Source organism: Rhinatrema bivittatum, chromosome 6 (genome assembly GCF_901001135.1).
Source record: "Rhinatrema bivittatum chromosome 6, aRhiBiv1.1, whole genome shotgun sequence".
Taxonomy (NCBI): domain Eukaryota; kingdom Metazoa; phylum Chordata; class Amphibia; order Gymnophiona; family Rhinatrematidae; genus Rhinatrema; species Rhinatrema bivittatum.
In genome coordinates, this window is record NC_042620.1 from 63,383,619 (window position 1) to 63,403,718 (window position 20,100).

The following is a 20,100-nucleotide window of genomic DNA, read 5'->3' on the forward strand; positions in this document are numbered from 1 at the left end:
CTGTTTTGACTCTGAGAGTTTTTGTGTGAGAGCAAAACGATTCAGCAGCATACATACAGTGTCTGTGTATATGGGGCATGTTTGCATACACTGTGATGACTACCGAGTGCCCTAATTTGTACTATAGTAGTATATATAGGCATAGACAGCCAGCAGGCGGTTTATGCTAATGGCAAGCTGGTAACTTACTAAGCACTGCAGTACACTCAGTCTCTCTGTGTGTGACACACATTCAGTCAGTATTACAGGTGAATATACTACAGTGGATTAATAAAGTACATTATGGTGCCAAAAACCACAGTAGCCAGTATTTCCTATTCCATCATAACACTGTGAGAAAAGAGGAGAGGAATGAATGGTAGCAAACAGAAAAATGGCAGGGGCAGAGGATTTGTTGCTCCTGCACAGATAGCTAAACTTAGTGCAAGGAGAAGCAGCAGTACCAGTGAGGAAAAAGGGAGTCCAGCTCCTAAGCTAAAAATATGTTTTTGTTTAGCTGCAGAAAGCCAGAAGTGGAAGGCTGAAGACATAAGAATTGAAATTTGGAGAGCATGTGCCACCGCAACCTGCTACTCTCTCTCTCTCTCTCTCTCTCTTTGGAACAGGAAGAAAAGGCAACAGAGCCAATGAAGGATGATGTTAGCAGGATAGGGGTAGTGGCAGCAGCAGTTAAGTGTAAAACATTGATAAGGCAGACTAAGAGAGAATTTGAAATGGCCATAGAGGCAAAAACTCATAATAACAACTTTTTAAAATATATCCGAAGCAAGAAACCTGTGAGGGAGTTGGTTGGACTGTTAGATGGCCGATGGATTAAAGGGGCTCTTAGGGAGGATAAGGCCATTACAGAAAAACTAAATGAAGTCTTTGCTTCTGTGTTTACTAGTGAGGATACTGGGGAGATACCAGTTCCAGAGATGGTTTTCAAGGGTGATGATTCAGATGAACTGAACGCAATCACTGTGAACCTGGAAGATGTAGTAGGCCAGATTGACAAATTAAAGAGAAGCACATCACCTGGACTGGATGGTGTGCATTCCATGGTTCATCAAGAATTCAAAACTGAAATTTTATATCTCTTAGTTCAAATTTGAAACTTATTATTAAAATCATCCATTCTACCTGAAGACTGGAGGGTGGCCAATGTAACCCCAATATTTAAAAAGGGCTCCAGGGGTGATCCAAGAAAGTATAGACCAATGAGCCTGACTATAGTGCTGGGAACATTATTGGAAAATAGGGATGTTCAGCTTGGAGAAGAGACAACTGAGGGGGGATATGATAGAGATGTTAAAATATTGAGAGGTCTAGAATGGGTAAATATGAATCGGTTATTTACTCTTTTGGATAATAGAAGGACTAGGGGGCACTCCATGAAGTTAGCATGTAGCACATTTAAAACTAATCAGAGAAAATTATTTTTCACTCAACATACAATTAAGTTCTGGAATTTGTTGCCAGGGGATGTGGTTAGTGCAGAGAGTAGCTGCAGCTATAAAAGGTTTGGATAAGTTCTTGGAGAAGAAGTCCATTACCTGCTATTAATCAAGTTGACTTATAAAATAGTCACTGCTATTACTAGCATCAGTAGCATGGGATAAACTTAGTTTTGGGGTATTTGCCAGGTATATGTAGCCTGGATTGGCCACTGTTGGAAATAAGATGCTGGGCTGATTGGACCCTTGGTCTGACACAGTAAGCAAATTCTTATGTTCTTATAATCAAAATCACAGAGCATATAGAAAGACTTGATTTAATGGATCAAGGACAGCATTGATTTAGCCAAGGTAAGACTTGCTTCACAAATCTACTTCAGGTTTTGGTAGGGGTTAATAAACATGTGGATAAAGGTGAACCGGTAGATGTAGTGTATTTGGATTTTCAAAAGACGTTTTACAAAGTCCCTCATGAGAGCCTTCTAGGAAAACTAAAAAATCATGGGATAGGAGTCGATGTACTTTCAGGGATTACAAACTGGTTAAAAGACAGGAAACAAAGAGTAGGATTAAATGGTCAATGTTCTCAGTGGAAAAGAGTAAACAGTGAAGTGCCTCGGGGATCTGTACTTGGACCGGTGCTTTTCAATATATTTATAAATGATCTGGAAAGGAATATGATGAGTGAGGTAATCAAATTTGCAGATGGTACCAAATTATTCAGAGTAATTAAATCACATGCAGATTGTGATAAATTGCAGGAGGACATTGTAAGACTAAGATTGAGCATCCAAATGGCAGATGAAGTTTAATATGGATAAGGGCAAAATGTTGCATATAGGGAAAAACAACCCATGCTGTAGATACATGTTATTAATAGGTTCTGTATTACGAGTTACCAACCAGGAAAAAGATCTAGGCATCTTAGCGGATAATAGGGATGTGAATCGTGTGATCGATCGTCTTAATGATCGATTTTGGCTGGGGGGGGGGGAGAGAATCTGATCGTCTTAGTTTTTTATGTTAAAAAATCGTTTTATCGGGGGAGGGGCGGAAAAACCGGCACATCAAAACAACCCTAAAACCCACCCCGACCCTTTAAAATAAAACCTCCATCCTCCCGAACCCCCCCAAAATGTTTTAAATTACCTGGGGTCCAGTAGGGGGGGGGTCCCGGCGCGATCTTCCGCTCTCTGGCCATGGCCGCGTTAAGAGAAATGGTGCTGGTAGCCCTTTGCCCTTATCATATGACAGGGCAAAGGTAGCGCCAGCGACATTTTGGTTCCTGTGATCCGACGTCACAAGTGCAGGAGATCGCTTCCGGACCCCCGCTGGACCCCCAGGGACTTTTGGCCAGCTTGGGGGGGCCTCCTGACCCCCACAAGACTTGCCAAAAGTCTAGCGGAGGTCCGGGAGCGACCTTCTGCACTCGGGCCGTATTGCCAATATTCAAAATGGTGCCGGCGCTACCTTTGCCCTCACTATGTCGACATAGTGAGGGCAAAGGTAGCACCGGCGCCATTTTGAATATTGTCAAATCGGCCCGAGTGCAGAAGGTCGCTCCCGGACCCCTGCTTGACTTTTGGCAAGTCTTGTGGGGGTCAGGAGGCCCCCCCAAGCTGGCCAAAAGTCCCTGGGGGTCCAGCGGGGGTCCGGTAGCGAACTCCTGCACGCGTGATGTCAGGTCACAGGAACCAAAATGGCGCTGGCGCTACCTTTGCCCTGTCATATGGTAAGGGCAAAGGGCCACGGTGCCATTTCTCTTAACGCAGCCGTGGCCCGAGAGCGGGAGATTGCGCCGGGACCCCCCCTCCCCACTGGACCCCAGGTAATTTAAAACATTTGGGGAGGGGTTCGGGAGGGTGGGGGATTTCTTTTAAAGGGTCAGGGTGGGTTTTAGGGTTGTTTTGGTGTGCCGGTTTTCCCACCCTCCCCCGATTTACAATTTTTGACGATAAATCGGGGGAATTGTTATTGTATCGCGGCTCTAACGATTTTTGACGATTTAAAATGTATCTGACGATTGTTTTAAATCGTCAAAAAACGATTCACATCCCTAGCGGATAATACATTGAAATCGTCAGCTCAGTGTGCTGCGGCAGTCAAAAAAGCAAACAGAATGTTAGGAATTATTAGGAAGGTAATGGTGAATAAAATGGAAAATGTCATAATGTCTCTGTTTCTCACCCTGGTGAGACCACACCTTGAGTACTGTATACAATTCTGGTCACCACATCTCATAAAAGATATATTTGCACTGGAGAAGGTACAGAGAAAGGCAACCAAAATGATAAAGAGGATAGAACAGCTCCCCTATGAGGAAAGGCTCAAGAGGTTTGGGCTGTTCAGCTTGGAGAAGATGCAGCTGAGGGGGGATATGATAGAGGTCTTTAAAATCATAAGAAGTCTAGAATGGGTAGATTTGAATCGGTTATTTACTCTTTCAGATAATAGAAGGACTAGGGGGCACTCCATGAAGTTAGCGAGTAGCACATTTAAAATTAATTGAAGAAAACCTTTTTTTACTCAACGCTCAATTAAGCTCTGAATTTGTTGCCAGAAGATATGGTTAGTGCAGTTAGTTTAGCTAGGTTTAAAAAAGGTTTGGATAAGTTCTTGGAGTAGAAGTCCATTAACTGCTATTAATCAAGTTGACATAGGGATTAGCCACTGCTAATACTGGCATCAGTAGCATGGGATCTACTTAGTGTTTGGTTACTTGCCAGGTACTTGTAGCCTGGATTGGCCACTGTTGGAAACAGGATACTGGGCTTGATGAATCCTTGGTCTGACCCAGTATGGCAATTTCTTATTTTCTTAACTTCAGTACTCAAAGCCAGTTCCATGATCCTTCATGATTATGGCTTCTCAGGTAATGGATGTGGAATTTGCAGAAAACGGATACAGAGGAATAATTGTGACTTGGATTCTCTAAATCACAGGATAATAAAGAGCTTGTAGCCAAAGAAAAATTTGGCCCTCTGGTCAGTAGCTTCTTAGTCTCCAGTAAGTAGATGGAGGAGGCAGATGATACTGATGGGGCTGAGATATACCTCCCTCGTTATAACAGCAGAGAGTGCAATAAGTGAGCATGAGTGAGCCCTATCCACCTTCAACCCCAGTGCTAGCAGCAGCACCCTCCAAAGATTGAGAGAGGGGAGAGGAGATCCTGGAATATTTTAAAATGAGGGAGGACCCACTTTTTATTCTTTGTAGAAAGGTCATTAGTCAAGGAAAGGTACTAGGGTATATGACAAATGCTCCTCTCTAATATCTCTATAAAGTTGATGCCTAGTAATCTATTATAACTAATGTATTTAATGTATTTATCATATGTATTAACGTTAATATATTCTTCTTAATTCTTCCTTTTATTTTCCCTCTCCCTCCCCTTCCCTGTTTGCATTCCCTGATCCAATTTTTCCTTGTTATAATCTCCTAATGTCCTTTTTAAGTTGAATATTAATTGTAAAGCACTGCCGCTATTTTCTATCTGTTCCAGCGCTGCTGCTAAAGTTTTGTTGAATGTACACCGACATGATGTTACTAAACGAATGTCGGTATATAAAGAACCTCAAATAAATAAATAAATAAATCATCTACAGAAACATCATCTGCTAGCATTGCCATCAATGGAAAGTGATTTTGCTAGTATGCCTTCTGCTACTCAAAGCAAAAGAAGGAGCAGTAAAATGGTAGACAAAATTAAGAACTTTAACCAAGCTGACCCCACTGATCCTTCCACCAGTCAGGTGGCAGATCAGTAGCCACTAGCCATGCATCAGTAATGCCTAGTCACCTTGGAGTAGATGGGGGTATACTGTACCACTGTTCTAGGGCAAGACGCAATAAACATAAAAAGTAATGATGAAATATATTAGGGAAATGATTGCCCTGCATATAGTAGAAAACCTAGGCTTTAAGCATCTGCTGCAACTCTTAGCTCCCAATTAAGTACCCTCCAGAACAACATTCTGTAGGCAGTTTTCTTCACCCTGTACAATCATTGTTGTAGTCACATGGAGAGCTGGCCAAGGCATACGGGTGCAGCATAAACATTTTCACTGTAGCATGATGAGTGGACAACTTCTCCATGAGAAGCAGGTAAACATTGGTATGCCTCATAAGCAGCTGATTCAATATATAGGTACCCACTGGAATCACCTATCTGATGCAGCAGTGTTTAGTGGAGAAGCAGACTCTCCGTGACCTGCCTCTGGAAATGAAGATAAGTGAGGATCACCCCCTCAGGCTTCATGGTTGGGTAGTAATGAGGCAGCTGATACAAGTCCTGAAGTCCATCAAAGATGCCATGGAGGATTTGAGTTCTAGAAGTTCCACTTGTGGTGGGGTCATTTCCATAGTAATTATTCTAGATAAGATAGAGGGTTTCTGTGAGTAAGAGGACTGAAAGTAGAGGTGTTGCCACTCTTTCTCACACTCTACACTGCAGTCTAGTTTTTTAATCAATAGCAACTATTAGCTCCAGAGGCCTGATACAGTGAACACCAGCCTAAGCCTTGTCTGTTTCTTCTTTGCCTCAGAGACTGTGTGTATGCAATAGGAATCAGCACACATGCACATTGTATGTGAGACATTTGTGTACACACTGTGAGAATTACAGGTTGACTACTGTATTCTACATCTGTAGTACACTACATAGATACAGTCATCCAGCAGATAGTATGTGCTATTGCCAAGCATTTTAACCCTGCTTGCTAAGCAGTGCCACTATTTTTGCTGTGCTGCTCTGCATTTATCATTTGTGATTTTAAATGCAAACATTGCTACTGCTCTAAGCCTCTCTTGATTCTTTGGGGTGATTCTGCTTCTGGTTCAGCTGTCTTCAAGGTTCTTTACAAATTATATTCCCCTATGGTATTTGCCAAACCCTAGTTTTGCCATGACAATCTGATGTTTTACACAAATCTTATCCAGTTACTTTTAATGGATTCATGCCCTCTTGGATTTTTCCTTCAAACTCCCTTCCTTTAGGGTACATATAAACTATTGATCTCATTTGGTATTTAGCCTTCAATGAATTAGACCATAGAAAAAGACAGGAGCAGGGGCAAAAGAAGTACAGCACTCAAAAGCAGCACTAAGTTGCTCCATGGTTACTGCTTGTCAGATAATGGAGGCAGTATTTTCAAAAACTGATTTAGAAGAAAAATACATCCTGGATTCCGTGAATCACAGGACATTGAACAGCTATTGTCTGAAGAGAATTTGGGGCCTCTAATCAGTAGCATTTTAGTCTCCACTAAGGAGGTGGAGGGGACGATAATACTGTTGGGTCTAAGGTCGGCCCCTGTCACATGGTAGGAGCACTGGATGGCCCGCGCCATTTTTAAAGATGGCGCCGGCCATCCAGTGCTCCCTTCATGTGACAGGGGCCGGCCAATGGCATGGATACCCTGTCACATGGTAAGGGCAAAGGCCATCGGCACCATATTTATTAGTGGCAGCCGACGGCCCGAGAGCGGGAGATCGCTCCCGGGACCCCCACTGAACCACCAGGTACCTGTAAAATGTTTTTTGGGGGGTCGGGAGGGTGGGGGCAGGAGATCGACTGCAGGAGGTCGTTCAGCGAGGCGCCGGAACCCTCGCTGAACGACCTCCTGCAGTCGATCTCCTGCCGGCGCCATTTTCCGTACGGAAAACGATTCGCGGCGGGAAATCGCTCCCTGACCCCCGCTGGACCTCCAGGAACTTTTGGCCAGCTTTTGGCCAGCTTGGGGGGGGGGCCTCCTGACCCCCACAAGACTTGCCAAAAGTCCAGCGGGGGTCCGGAAGGACCTCCTGCCGTCGAATCCTGTTGGTCTATGGCCGCCGCCATTTTTCGGCGCCATTTTGGAAAATGGCGCCGGCCGAAGACAACAAGATTCAGTAGCAGGAGCCCGTTCCGGACCGCTGCCGTTCCGGACCCCCAGGTAATTTAAGTCATTTGGGTGGGGGATTGAAGGAGGTAGGATTTGGCAAGGAAATGTTTAAGTTATTTGGGGGGGGGGTTCGGGAGGGTGGGGGATTTAATTTAAAGGGTCGGGGGTGGGTTTTAGCGGGTTTTAGTGTGCCGGCTCACGATTCTAACGATTTATAACGATAAATCGTTAGAATCTCTATTGTATTGTGTTCCATAACAGTTTAAGACGATATTAAAATTATCGGACGATAATTTTAATCGTCCTAAAACGATTCACATCCCTACTTCATACCTCCTTCATGGTTACTAGGGATGTTCCTGCCTTTCTTGGTCCCATTGTGTCCTTATGCTGCCTTGGGGGGGTTGATGCCACTGTTATTGATGCCATTGTCCCTCCTTTGGAGTTGTGAAGTGTTCTTGCCCTACTTGCTGCTGCTGCTGCTTTACTCCTCTCATAATTCCTTCAAGAAATACTGGCATTCTTGGTACCATTTTGCCTCTTTATGGTGCCTTGGGCTATTCATGCCCTTTTGGTAGCACTTTGACATAGGATTGATGCCTTGGAGTGCTCTTTTCTCTTCTGATATTATCTACCCAAAAGTTTTATTAGAATTGATTACAAAACGCCAATTTTTGAAGCCAGAAATGCATTGCTGCCTCCATTTACTTTAATGGGGATCAAATGGAAAAATGGTGAGCTAAGAAACAAATATAGAAAGCAAAATTACATTTTGGCCTCTGTTCATCCTTGGGGTTGATTTTAAAAGTGTTGCTCGCACTAAATGCCCTTATATGCACATTTGTGAGCCGCTCATGAGCAACACAAATTTTAAAAGCTGCAAATTATGCAGGTATATGTGCATGTATGATCAAAAAATAACGGGGTGGAAAAGGGTCACGGCATAGGCAGGACATAGACATTCCAAAGCGGGGCCAACAGTTATGTGCATAGCTATGTATTTTAAAACCCGAGGCCGCAGCTTGCACTGGCTTGTTAGTCATTTATATTTACTACTCCTGATGAGGAGTGAGTCTGCATAAATCACGTTTTAGGCCTAATACCACAGGGTGAAGGGTCCAGGTCACCTGAGGGGGGGGGGGGGTGCATGATGAAGAAGCAGAAGGGTTGGATGAACTCAAGATTGACTGGGCAAACTGGTGAACTAATTGGAAAAACTGGGAATGTCCCTCACGCAAACATGTTTTAACATCTGTTTACCTACATGCATTACAGCCAACCAAGCACTAAGGGTGATACGTGAAGTACATTTGGTCGAGTAACCACTCATTTTAAAATTAGCCTGTTAGCAAAGAGGATGTTGATAAGCAGTATGCTCATGCTGCACTTTGAGACCTAACATGCAGGTTAATTTTGCTTGCCTACTAAAAACGCTTTATTTAGATCACATGCAAATAATTTAGGGGTAGATTTTAAAAGGGTGCGTGCGGGCGTATATGTGCACGGGCTACCTGGTGCACGTGCACATGTACGCCCAATTTTATAACTAGCGCGCGTAAGTTATAAAATCGGGTGTCGGCGCTTGCAAAGTGGTGCACAATTGTGTACCTTGCGCACGCCAAGCCCGCGCCGAGCCATGCTGCCTTCCCCCGTTCCCTACCCTCCCACCCCACCTTCCCTTCCCTTCCCCTACCTCCCCCGCCCTTTCCCCCCTACCTTTTTTCTCTTCTTTATTTTTGTTTCACAACTTACTTCATGCCTGGAGCTGAAATAAGTTGCGCGCGCCAGCCGAATGCCGGCGTGCGATATTAGGATACATCATATACATATACAGTTTTGTTATATTGGCATGCGATCCCTGGCACAGCAGCAAATGGCCGCTGTGCCTGGAGCCTCTGACCCTGCCCCGCCCATGCCTCGCCTCTTTTTGCAAGCCCTGGTACTTACACGCATCCCGGGGCTTTATGCGCGTCGCCAGGCCTTTTTAAAATAGGCCCGACGCGCATAACCTTTTTAAAATCCGGCCCTTATTGTATCCCATAATAAGTGGTATTTTAGCATGCACATTATTTTTTTTTACCTACAAGTATGCTAACACATTTTTAACCTGCGTCTTAGTGCATAGGTTCCTAAATACAAAAAAAAATAAAAAAAATCATTGTACAATGAAGACCTCAAAAAATAAAATAAATGATCATCATGATTGCAAAATGTAGTAAATAAATAAATATATATATATATATATATATATATATATATATATATATATTTGTACAAAGGCAATGAAATCTTAATGTGCTAGTCACCGTCACCATATCATCTAGCAACAGATTCCACAGCATGATTGTCCCCTCTCAGATGACTTTTTTTCCAAGCTGAAGAGCCCTTACCTTTTTAGCTTCTCATAGGGAAACTGTTCCATCACTTTTATAATTTTTGTTGCATTTCTCTGTATCTATTCTTATTCCACTGTCTTTTTGGAGACATAGCCTGACATGCACACAAATCCAAGGCACAGTCACAGCATGCATCAATACAGAGGCAATATGATTATTTCTGTTTCATTCTCTATTCCTTTTTGGATCATTCCTAACATTCTATTTGCTTTTATGGCTGCCACTGTACACAGAGTTTAGAATTTCAATATATTTTCCACAAGGACTCCAAGGCTCTTCTCCTGGTTGGTGACTCCCCATACAGAACCCAGCATTATATACCTGTAGCTGGGATTAGTTTTCCCTAGTTCATCACTATGAACTTATCCACATAAAATGTCATCTGCCATTCAGATGCTTAGTCTTCCAATCTCACAAATTCCTTCTATAGTCCCTCACAATCCATTGCTGTTTTAATAGCTTTAAATAATTTTGTGTCATCTGCAAATCTGATCAGATCACTCATCATTGCCTTTTCCAGACCATTTATGAATACGTTAAAAAGCACAAGCCCTTACCAATCACTGTGGTACTCTTACAATGACCTTTCTCCATTTGGAAAACTGGCCATTGATGCTTACCTCCTGTTTCCTGTCTTTTAACTAATTACCAATCCACAATAGGATATTTCTCCTTTTCTTTGATTTATTAAATTCCTGAGAGTCTTTCATGACGGATTTTGTCAAATATCTTCTAAAAATCCAAATACACCATATCATCTGGCTCTATTTATGTAAATGTTTATTAACACCTTAAAAAAATCTAAAAATTAATAAGGCAGGACTTTAATTTGCTAAAACCATGTTGATTCTTCCCCATTAATCCATGTCATCTATATGTCCAGTGATTTAGAGGTCACTATTCAACATCATTTGTCCTGATTATTGCAGGATTTGAAACTCCAGCCATGGTGACCATCCTCAATGGAGCCAAATAATGTGTTATCATGTGACAAGGGTTACCAATGCCATTGAGTAGCTCCTGTCACATGATAGGATGAAGGGGTTGGCCTGTGCCATTTTGATAAATGTCACTGATCCACCATTTGTCCCTATCATGTGACAGGGGCTACCAATGCCAATGGGTAACCCTGGTCACATGATTGGGCAAAGGATATCCAGTGCCATTTTTCAAAATGGTAGCTGCTGGGACTGGGAATGGGGGGGGGGGGGTGGCACTCCTGATCTGCCACTAGACCACCAGGGAGAATTTTGTGTCTGGGTTAGTTTGGAGGTTGGGCTAGGGTGGACCATGGGGTGCCAGCTCCTGGGGGAGGGGATGTTGTTTAGCAAACAGAAGGACTGGTAGGTGAAGTAGGGTTTGGGCATGTTGGGAGAAGACCAAGAGATGTACACATAAATACTTATATGCATAGGTGTGTGACGGGGTCCACTGCCACATATAGTTACTTCTGCTATGGAGTATGTGCAAGTAGTAAAATAAAAGAAATTAGGCCTGATAGTGGGGCTTTAAGTGTCAGGGCTAATGGTGGGTGGGGAAGGATAGTTTTAAAATTAGGGGTTTTGCAAGGCCTATCCCTAAACTGAGCAAACTGGGAATGAACTGGGAAAACTACCTATGGCATCAGCATGTATTCCTTGTAAAATTTCCTCAACTTACACGGTAGAGCGTGATTTGCACATCATAGTAATTAATATCCCTACCTCATAAGGGCAATTCTTCAACGCTATAAGCACATTGACTGGCATATTGTTATCTATATTTAAACCCCTGCTTCTTTTCTCTGATCCAAGTTATATTACTCCCTTGTTTTATTGTAACTGCATTCCTTAGCCTTCTCTTGTTTAATGTTTTTTACTACCATTACTATTATTTTATTATTATTACTTAGATCAATGTTATTTATTGCCTTTTTGTTCCCTATCTACTTGTTAATTGTAAACCGACATGATGCAATATTTATCGCGAATGCCGGTATAGAAAAACTTAAAATAAATAAATAAATAAATAAAATAAATATGTGCGTATCGATTTAAAATTGTGAGTACATGTACATGCGTTCAGGCTATTTTATAACATACGCACCTATACGCGTGCATGTTATACAATGAATGTGTCTCTAGGTGTGAGCCGGCATACTTGAGTACATGTGCGCCCGCACGGCTGTTTCAAAGTCATCTTCCTTGTCTATATCATCATTCACTGCTATACACTCTAACTCGCCAATCTTATTTCTAAGACTTCTGACATTGGCATACAGATATTTCAAAGTTGTTGTTTTTTATATTAACAGCCTGCTTTTCATTTGACTGGGACAATTTGGAGTCATTTATTTTAGATGATTCTTTTCTTATAGAAACATGGACTACTTTTCCTTTTATTGGAACCTCTCCATTGGGATGTCCTAGCTCTCCTGTTTCATTAGTATCCTTCAGCGATACCTCCCTCCGAACCATGTACTGCTGAGTGACTGTTGGCTTTTCCCTTTTTTCTACTACTCTATCTCCTTTTTAGGAGTTAGCACCAGCAGCCTGGTTCCACCCTGCAGCCTGTCTCTTCGGAAAAGACTCCCCCTTTCCCAAAATGTTCCCCAGGTCCTTATAAAATTGAATCCCTCTTCCTTGCAGCATCATCTGATCCACGCATTGAGATTGTGGAGCTCTGTCTATCTCTGGCGACCTGAGCATGGAACAGGAAGCATTTCAGAGAATACTACCCTGAAGGTTCTGCATTTCAGCTTTCTTCTTAAGAGCCTACATTTGGCTTCCAGAACCTCCTTCCTACATTTTACTATGTTGTTGGTTCTCACATGTATCATGACAGCCAGTACCTCCCCAGCCAAACTGGTGTTGGGACTAGGTTACTGTGTCCCTGAAGGTCTCATCTATAAACCTCTTTGATTGCCTCAGTTTCTGCAGGTCTGCAACTCTAGCCTCCAGATATTGGACTCATTCTCAGAGTGCAAGGAGCTCTTTGCACCAGTTGAACACATACAAACTCTCACCAGTGGGTAAAAAATTATACATGTGACATTTGATTCAGAAGACTGGAAAGCCCCTCTCTTGCTGCTGGATTGCTGCCTTCACTTTAATTTTGTTGAGTTCTTAGTTAAGTTTAGGTTGCCAAGGAAGTAGGAATGTGTAAATAAGAGTCATTTAAATTTATTAGTACATTCACTATTAATTTGGTAGTGACCTGCCACAAGTTTATTAAACTCTTGATAAGACCTGAGGCAATACCAGGGCAGATTTTAAAAGCCCAACGCGCGTAAATCCAGCTGGATTTAAGCGTGCAGGGGGGTTACACAAGCTGAGCCTATTTTGCATAGGCCTGGCGACGCGTGCAAGCCCCAGGATGCGAGTATGTCCCGGGGCTTGAAAAAAAGGGTGGGGTGTGGGCAGACTGGGGTGGGGCGGGGGCATGGCCAGAGGCCTTCGTAGAACCACTCGGCCAGTGCGCACAACCTACACCTGCCCAAAGGCAGGCGCAACTTCTAAAATAAAGGTCAGGGGAGGTTTAGGTAGGGCTGGGGGGTGGGTTAGGTAGGGGAAGGGAGGGGAAGGTGGGGGGCAGAAGGAAAGTTCCCTCTGAGGCTTCGGAGCATCCTCGGAGGGAAGAGGGAAAGCCATCGGGGTTCCCCTAGGGCTCAGCGCATGCAAGGTGCACAAGTGTGCACCCCCTTGTGCGCGCCAACCCCGGATTTTAGAACATGTGCACGACTGCGCACACATGCTTTAAAATTGGGCGTAGATTTGTGCCAGGTTGAGCGCAGAAATCTGTAGGTAATAAAATCTGGCCCACTGTGTTTTAGATAAAAGACTGATTGATTTTTAATGTGAAAGTGTTTCCAGTTTATAAATCAAAGGATGAACTAGGGGAGACTGGGAGAGAGATGAGAGGATGGGAAAGACAAACACGTACAAACTCTAAGCTTTTTCCTACCTTTTAGCTTGCTTTTTTTTTTCATCAAACACACACATATATATACATACTAAAGAATATACCCTAATTGTTGACCACTCCCCAAAACTTTTTTAAGTTCTAAAATTTCCCAGAGCAATACTTACTGATCCTCTTCAGCCAGCAGCAAGAAGATCCTCTCCTCTCAATGATCCCATTATATTGCACCTGAACTACTTTCATACAAAAAAAAACCAAAAACAAACAACCTATATCTCTGGGAGGTGTGGTTACATTTTTTTAATATCAACCATAAATAAAGTACATGTGTACTGCCTCATTTGCATGCCTTAAACATCTGCCATTATTACACATAGCAGCACTTGTATGCACTTTAGTAGCTGATGTTAGAGCATTTTAGTGTCTGTTTGACTACTGTAGATTAGCATGGGTTTTTTTTTCCATTCTGGATTACTATAAAGTCATTACACTGTTTAGGGTATTAAATAGAAGGATAGGCTCAAGGAATGTCATAGCTTCTATCATTTCAACTAGGATGTTGAATTTAGAATTTCATAATTTTAAAAACATAATTTAGTAATCAAAAATTATTTTTAACAGCTAAATTGTAAGGATATGCTTCAGCAAGGCTCAAACCAAATCTAGAATCCTGCATACATAATACTGAGAACACACTTGCAAAACTGCACCCTTCTAGGAATAGATTGGCCCTGGCAACAATTATAAGTACACATTGGAAAACAGGAAATGTTCCCAAGAGCTAGAGTTTGCCAAGCTCATGCTGCTAAGTAACTTCAATACTGTTTCTGAGCTTCAGTGTTTCTGTTACTGAACTGAACAATTCCTAAACCTACAGCATTTCGGTTTCTAGTGTTGCCTGGTGTTTCAAGCCTCTGCTGCTGTTATAAACTGCAGTCTGTTTCATGTTTGGACCTTGAGAAACCATATTTGTTTGTTTGAGAATTTGCCTCTGCTGTTCTGAATAAATCTGGTTGGGAACCTGCCATAAGTTGAAGACCAACATAAAATTCTTCCTTCTTGAACATGACTGGAAGTGCTGTTAGGTCAATGTTTATAGCTACAGAGTACAGCCAAATATTATCTTTATAGTGACACTTACTGACCAGCTGCCATTGAATATAACACTGAAGGCTTCTGCTACTACCTCCTACCTTCATAAGCACAGTTCCTAGCATCATAACAGAGAGGGTGAGAGGAAAACTGATGTGGAAAAAAGATCAAAGGAGAAAACTACACATTATAATACTCAAAGGAATCTTCCCGTGCCCCACTATTGCTCAGTTCATTTGGATATTGAAATCTAAAACTGAAAATTGAAAGCTTATGAGTGGAAGCATGAGAAAAGAATACATATCAATATAATTTTTTTCTTGGTGCTGATAAATATTCGTATTCCCAACATATCAACATGTAATATTATTTGCATGAGAAACTATGACCTTCTAGCTTACTGTATATCAGAATAGTTTGGTCCCAAGTAGAAGTAGAACATGTAATTCTATCCTTTATTTTACCCAGGCCAATGCAGAAAATATGCCATAATATTTATTCAGTAATTTTTATCCAGCTAACCCCTAGATTTATCATTTTGCTATAAAATTATGAAAAATAGCACCAGTGATTAAAAAAAAAAAAAAAAGGGGGGGGCCTGTTTAGGGTAATTTTCCTGATACCTCATAGCTATTTCACTGCAACATATGTTAAATTTATCATTTTGGGCTGAGAGAGAGACTTAGGGATAGATTTTCAAAGGTTTTACGTGCGTAACTCTGAAAACCTGCTCCTGCGCGCGCTGAGCCTATTTTGCATAGGCTGGGCAGCATGCATAAGCCCCGGGATGCGCGTATGTCCCGGGGCTTTGAAAAAGGGGCAGGAAGGGGGTGGGGCGTGGGCGTGGTGCTGGTCCAGAGGCGGACTGGGGGCGGTCCGGGGCGGGGCAGAACTGAGGCCTCTGGCACAGCAGCTGTGCCGGGGGATGGCGTGCCAGCAGCCAGCCAGCATGTGCAAGATACGCTTGCCAGAGGCAGGCAGAGAAAGTGAAACAAGGTAGGGGGGTATTTAGGTAGGGCTGGGTGGTGGGTTAGATAGGGGAAGGGAGGGGAAGGTGGGGGGGGAGTGGAAGAAAAGTTCCCTCCGAGGCCGCTCCAATTTCGGAGCAGCCTTGGAGGGAACGTGGAAAACCATCGGGGCTCCGCTAGGGCTCGGCGCACGCAAAGTGCACAAGTGTGCACCCCCTTGCGAGTGCCGACCTTTGATTATATAACATGCGCGCGGCAGCGCGCGCATGTTATAAAATCGGGTGTACATTTGTGCACGCCGATTCGAAAATCTGCCCCTTAGCTTGATAGCAGTTAGGTAAAGAGGGAATCAAGCTAGGTTGAGAGTACATTGTACAAATCTCATCTTTTTATACTTTTCATCACTCCAAATCACATAAAATCTTTACTGATGGTAACTGTGCTGTTCATACCTCTGACTGTGCATGTAAAACTGCCACCTAAAACCTAGCCCAATACCAAAACCTTACCCCAAGTATAGAATGTCCCCTCTTACAGTGTTATAAAAAGCTGACTAATATATGCGTGCCTCCCCAGATTCTCTCTCCCCCCCCCCCCACTAAAACGGGATTTGTGATATTTATTGCCTGTTTTTAGCCATAATGCACAGCTTAATGCCAGGAAAAAAGATTTAGTTATTTCCAGTGTCAAGTATCCCTCATTTTCATTAACTCTGCCCAAACTCCTCCCACTTGACTAAATTTTTAAAATTTGCATACACATCTCGCGATTCGTTATTTATTGCATGAGTTATGGTGTTATTGTGTGCATTAGAGCCCTAACTCTCGCAGTAAAGTCCTAACACGATTTGAAAAATGACCCCCTAAGTTTTGACTTAGTTGGACAAATGGTGAGATTTGAAAACCTCGACTAACTCACCTACCCCAAGTAGTCAGAATAACCTTTCCTGCAAACTCATTCTGGGGTGGATTCTGTGCTTCAGCTAAGTTAGCTGGATATTCAGTTGGATTACTTTAGGATAACCAATAAGCTATCCTAAAGTTAGCCAGATAAACTTATCCAGCTTACTTTTAGATAGCAAGGGTGTTCAGCAGTGTGCCCATGCTACTGAATATCACTGCAAAATTAGCTGGACCACGGCTGAATATTGACTTCATATTTTCTTGACTTTGTTGCATTCAAAAATATGTAATATTACTATTACTATTTCTACTAAGAAAGTGTAATTCCAATCCTGTTTCCCGTACTTTAGATGTGTGTAAATAGAAAAACACATGGAAAACATCTTTTTTGGTAAATGAGGATAATCTAGTCACACTGTTTGAGCATTAGGCTACTGCTATTGAATTGTCTCTGTCATAGATTTTGATTCATTTTTATTCTGACATAGTTCACATTATGGAGTGCTCTTTTCATATTTGTCAAAAATATATTGCTGAGATGAAAGAAGATAAGCTAATTTGTACTTTGAGAGACTTAACCTGGTTATACTGATATGTTTCAAGATGATCAACATAAATCGGTCAAAATTTTAAAAGCATAAAGTTTAAAAAGTCAAATTGTTTAAACTGTAATTCATTACGTAAACAAGCTGACATAATTTGCAAGTGCTTCAATGCGTAAGTCCCATATATTCCTCTCTTGAGTAAAAAATTCTATATAAAAAATTATAATTCTTATTTCACTTTGGAGGATGGCATTTCTCTAGTATGTATCTTTGTTCTTCTGTCTCTTCCCTTTTCAGTTCTTTGCAACAATCATCAGTGCTGGACTGATTAGTCACAGCAAAACAGCAGTGCTTGCTCACTATAATATGCCTGAAGCTATTTCTTAGCTTGCTCTGGATTCTTTTACCTGAACAGTAATTATTCAAGGATAACCTCTTGCCTTGCAAACGAAGATTCCAAAATCCGCAACCAATAACTATAGCTGTGAGTCTCAGCAAATGCAATGAGCCTTCTCAGAGTGTGATTTCAGTTAGTGCTTTCCATAAATCTGGCATAGGTGAACCAGCACATTTGATGGTGAAATTTAATTTATTTTAACATGGTCCCATTTTGTTCCCTTTTGACACAGATCAAGTTTTTGGCTGTCATTTACAAACACTTTGTGAACGTGAACGTACTACAGTGCCCCGGTTTGTAAGGCTGTGTATAGAAGCTGTTGAAAAACGGGGTACGTATAGTGAAGTGACAACTATATTTTGGATAGAGGCTCTCTGTAATTACAGCCAGTAGTTTCAAGAAAGAGCTATAGCTGCTTACAGTTTGTCATGCTTGAAAAAAATGTCTTTTGATATTTCATGCTCCAGATACTACTTTATGACTGTTAATAATATTACATTGACTGCTAGTTGTATTATATTAATACATATGCAGCCCACCATGAAGCCTACTCATGTGGCTTTTCAGTAATACTGCAGACAGCAATAGGAGGTGAAGGCAATGGGACAGGCAGGCAGGGCAGATAAAAGCAGCCTATGCTGGTCACATGGGCCAATGAAGGCAAAAGAATGAATGGATGGGACGGCATGATACATGCCATTGAGAAGCCAGTGGCGCTGCAAAGGGAGGAAGGTGGAGGGACAGAGCAGAGAATGTTAGAGTCTGATAGGTTAGAGGGATAAACCGAGAACGGTGCACAAGTCCAGTGGGTGGAGGGAAGGGCATGCTGAGTTTAGGCTGGGGAGTTGCAGATTCATAGGGTTTGACTGGGGAGCAGTGGGGGGAAAACATGTAATGAATTTCACCAGGAATCTACATCTATAAATTTATTTATTTATTTTTAAAATATATTCATATTTACTTATTTCACTTTTAAACCGCTAATGCAAGGCTATAAGGAGTAAATAAGAAAATATACAAAGCAAAAAGATCAGCATAAATTAAGACAAAACAAAGCAATACCTTCATGTCTGTTGCTGATGTTAATAATCAATAAAACCCTGCAGCAAAGAGATTTTAAAAAGGTTTCAAATTCATGCCTCTCTCTTAGTCAATGGAAAGCCTGAACAAGTACGTTTTAAGTAGTGCTTTAAAAGTTTTAATACAAGTCATTAGATGCCAGTTTTGTGGGATGGAATTCCATAAGGTGGGGGCAGCAACTGAAAATGCCCTCTCCTTGGTCACTGTAAACTGGGCATGCCAGATTGAAGGAACATCTAATAATCCTCTTTCAGATAGATATAGATAGATAATTAGATATGTAGGTTTATAGATATAAATATATATTTCTATATCAGTATATACTGTATGCAAGAAACAAAATAGAAAGCCTTCTCCATAGCTGCTTTTCAGTTGTGGAACTCTTTGCCTCTGAAATGTTCAATGAACAAGATTATTTAAAATTTCTTAAACAATTGAAGGCAATGTTGTTTGTTCAAGTATATTCTAATAATCTTTAGGCACATGAAAATGATGTCTGCAATGGTTTAAAGTGCTTGTAATATTTTCATTGTATATTATTTTATAGTTTTCAGTTTTATATTGTTTTTATTATTTATGTTTTTATGTAATTCACATTGAACATTGTGGAAATAAAGGAATATAAGATAAAGTAAAATAAATAAATAAATAAAGAGATAGATACTAGTAAACACCCAGTGAAATTCTTATTAATACTGAGGACAATATTCAGTAGGTAGTTTAGTAGACAAATTAATTGGCAAAAATTTGCCAGATCACTTGTCCCATATAATCAGCGGGATAAGCATCTCACTGAATATACTATCCTAAAGAAATTGCGCTACATTTAGACAAATAACTAAAAAACCAGACCAGCTATAATTGGCCAGATAACATGCTATTTAACCAGATACCTTTAAAAGATATCTAGCTAAGTAGCACAATTATAACAATGCAAAGCAAAAAAAATTAAAGGGCCACTGGTCCAATCCCCTCCCTCTCTCCCAAAACATCACAAAAAACTCCCTGTTGGGCCATGCTCTCCTCAATCCCCTCAAACATTTTAATCCAGCAGAAATATCTGGTATGGTACTGAAGGCCCCTGTCCCAGTTTTTGATAAATCACAGGTTTGGCCTGCACCTTTCCCACCCACTCATAAGAATGACAAGTGGTGCTGGCCTCCTCTTCCCTTGGACCCTCCCCATACTCCCAATACCTTATTTTTGCTTGCCAAGAGTGAAGGACCCACTGCTCTGCTGTCAGCACTTCCAGCAGTGCTCTGACAGAGGCAGTACTGGAAGCATAAGCTTACATTCAAGCAGGATACACACCAGCCCCCAGCTCCCCTCCTGGTTGCAGGTCTTAGAGATCCTCTTCTGGCTGGATGCTATGTCAGCATAAGACCCCAACCTCATGTGGTATGCTCAAAGGACCCTCTCCTCTGGGATGATATCATTTCCTCCTTTGAGTGATTAGTATGAGACTTTTTCTTCATCTCCCCTTTCCCTTGGGCAGGGACAGC

General features: G+C 41.8%; 1 protein-coding gene across 1 annotated transcript in view; it reads left to right on the plus strand.

Annotated features, from left to right (window-relative positions):
• The window catches only part of ARHGAP15 (Rho GTPase activating protein 15), a 1,536,288-nt gene that overhangs the window by 853,454 nt on the left and 662,734 nt on the right, over positions 1–20,100 (plus strand). The window contains exon 11 of the mRNA XM_029605409.1: positions 17,751–17,849. Within this exon, the coding sequence (XP_029461269.1) occupies positions 17,751–17,849 (99 nt within the window). The remainder of the gene's footprint in view (positions 1–17,750; positions 17,850–20,100) is intronic.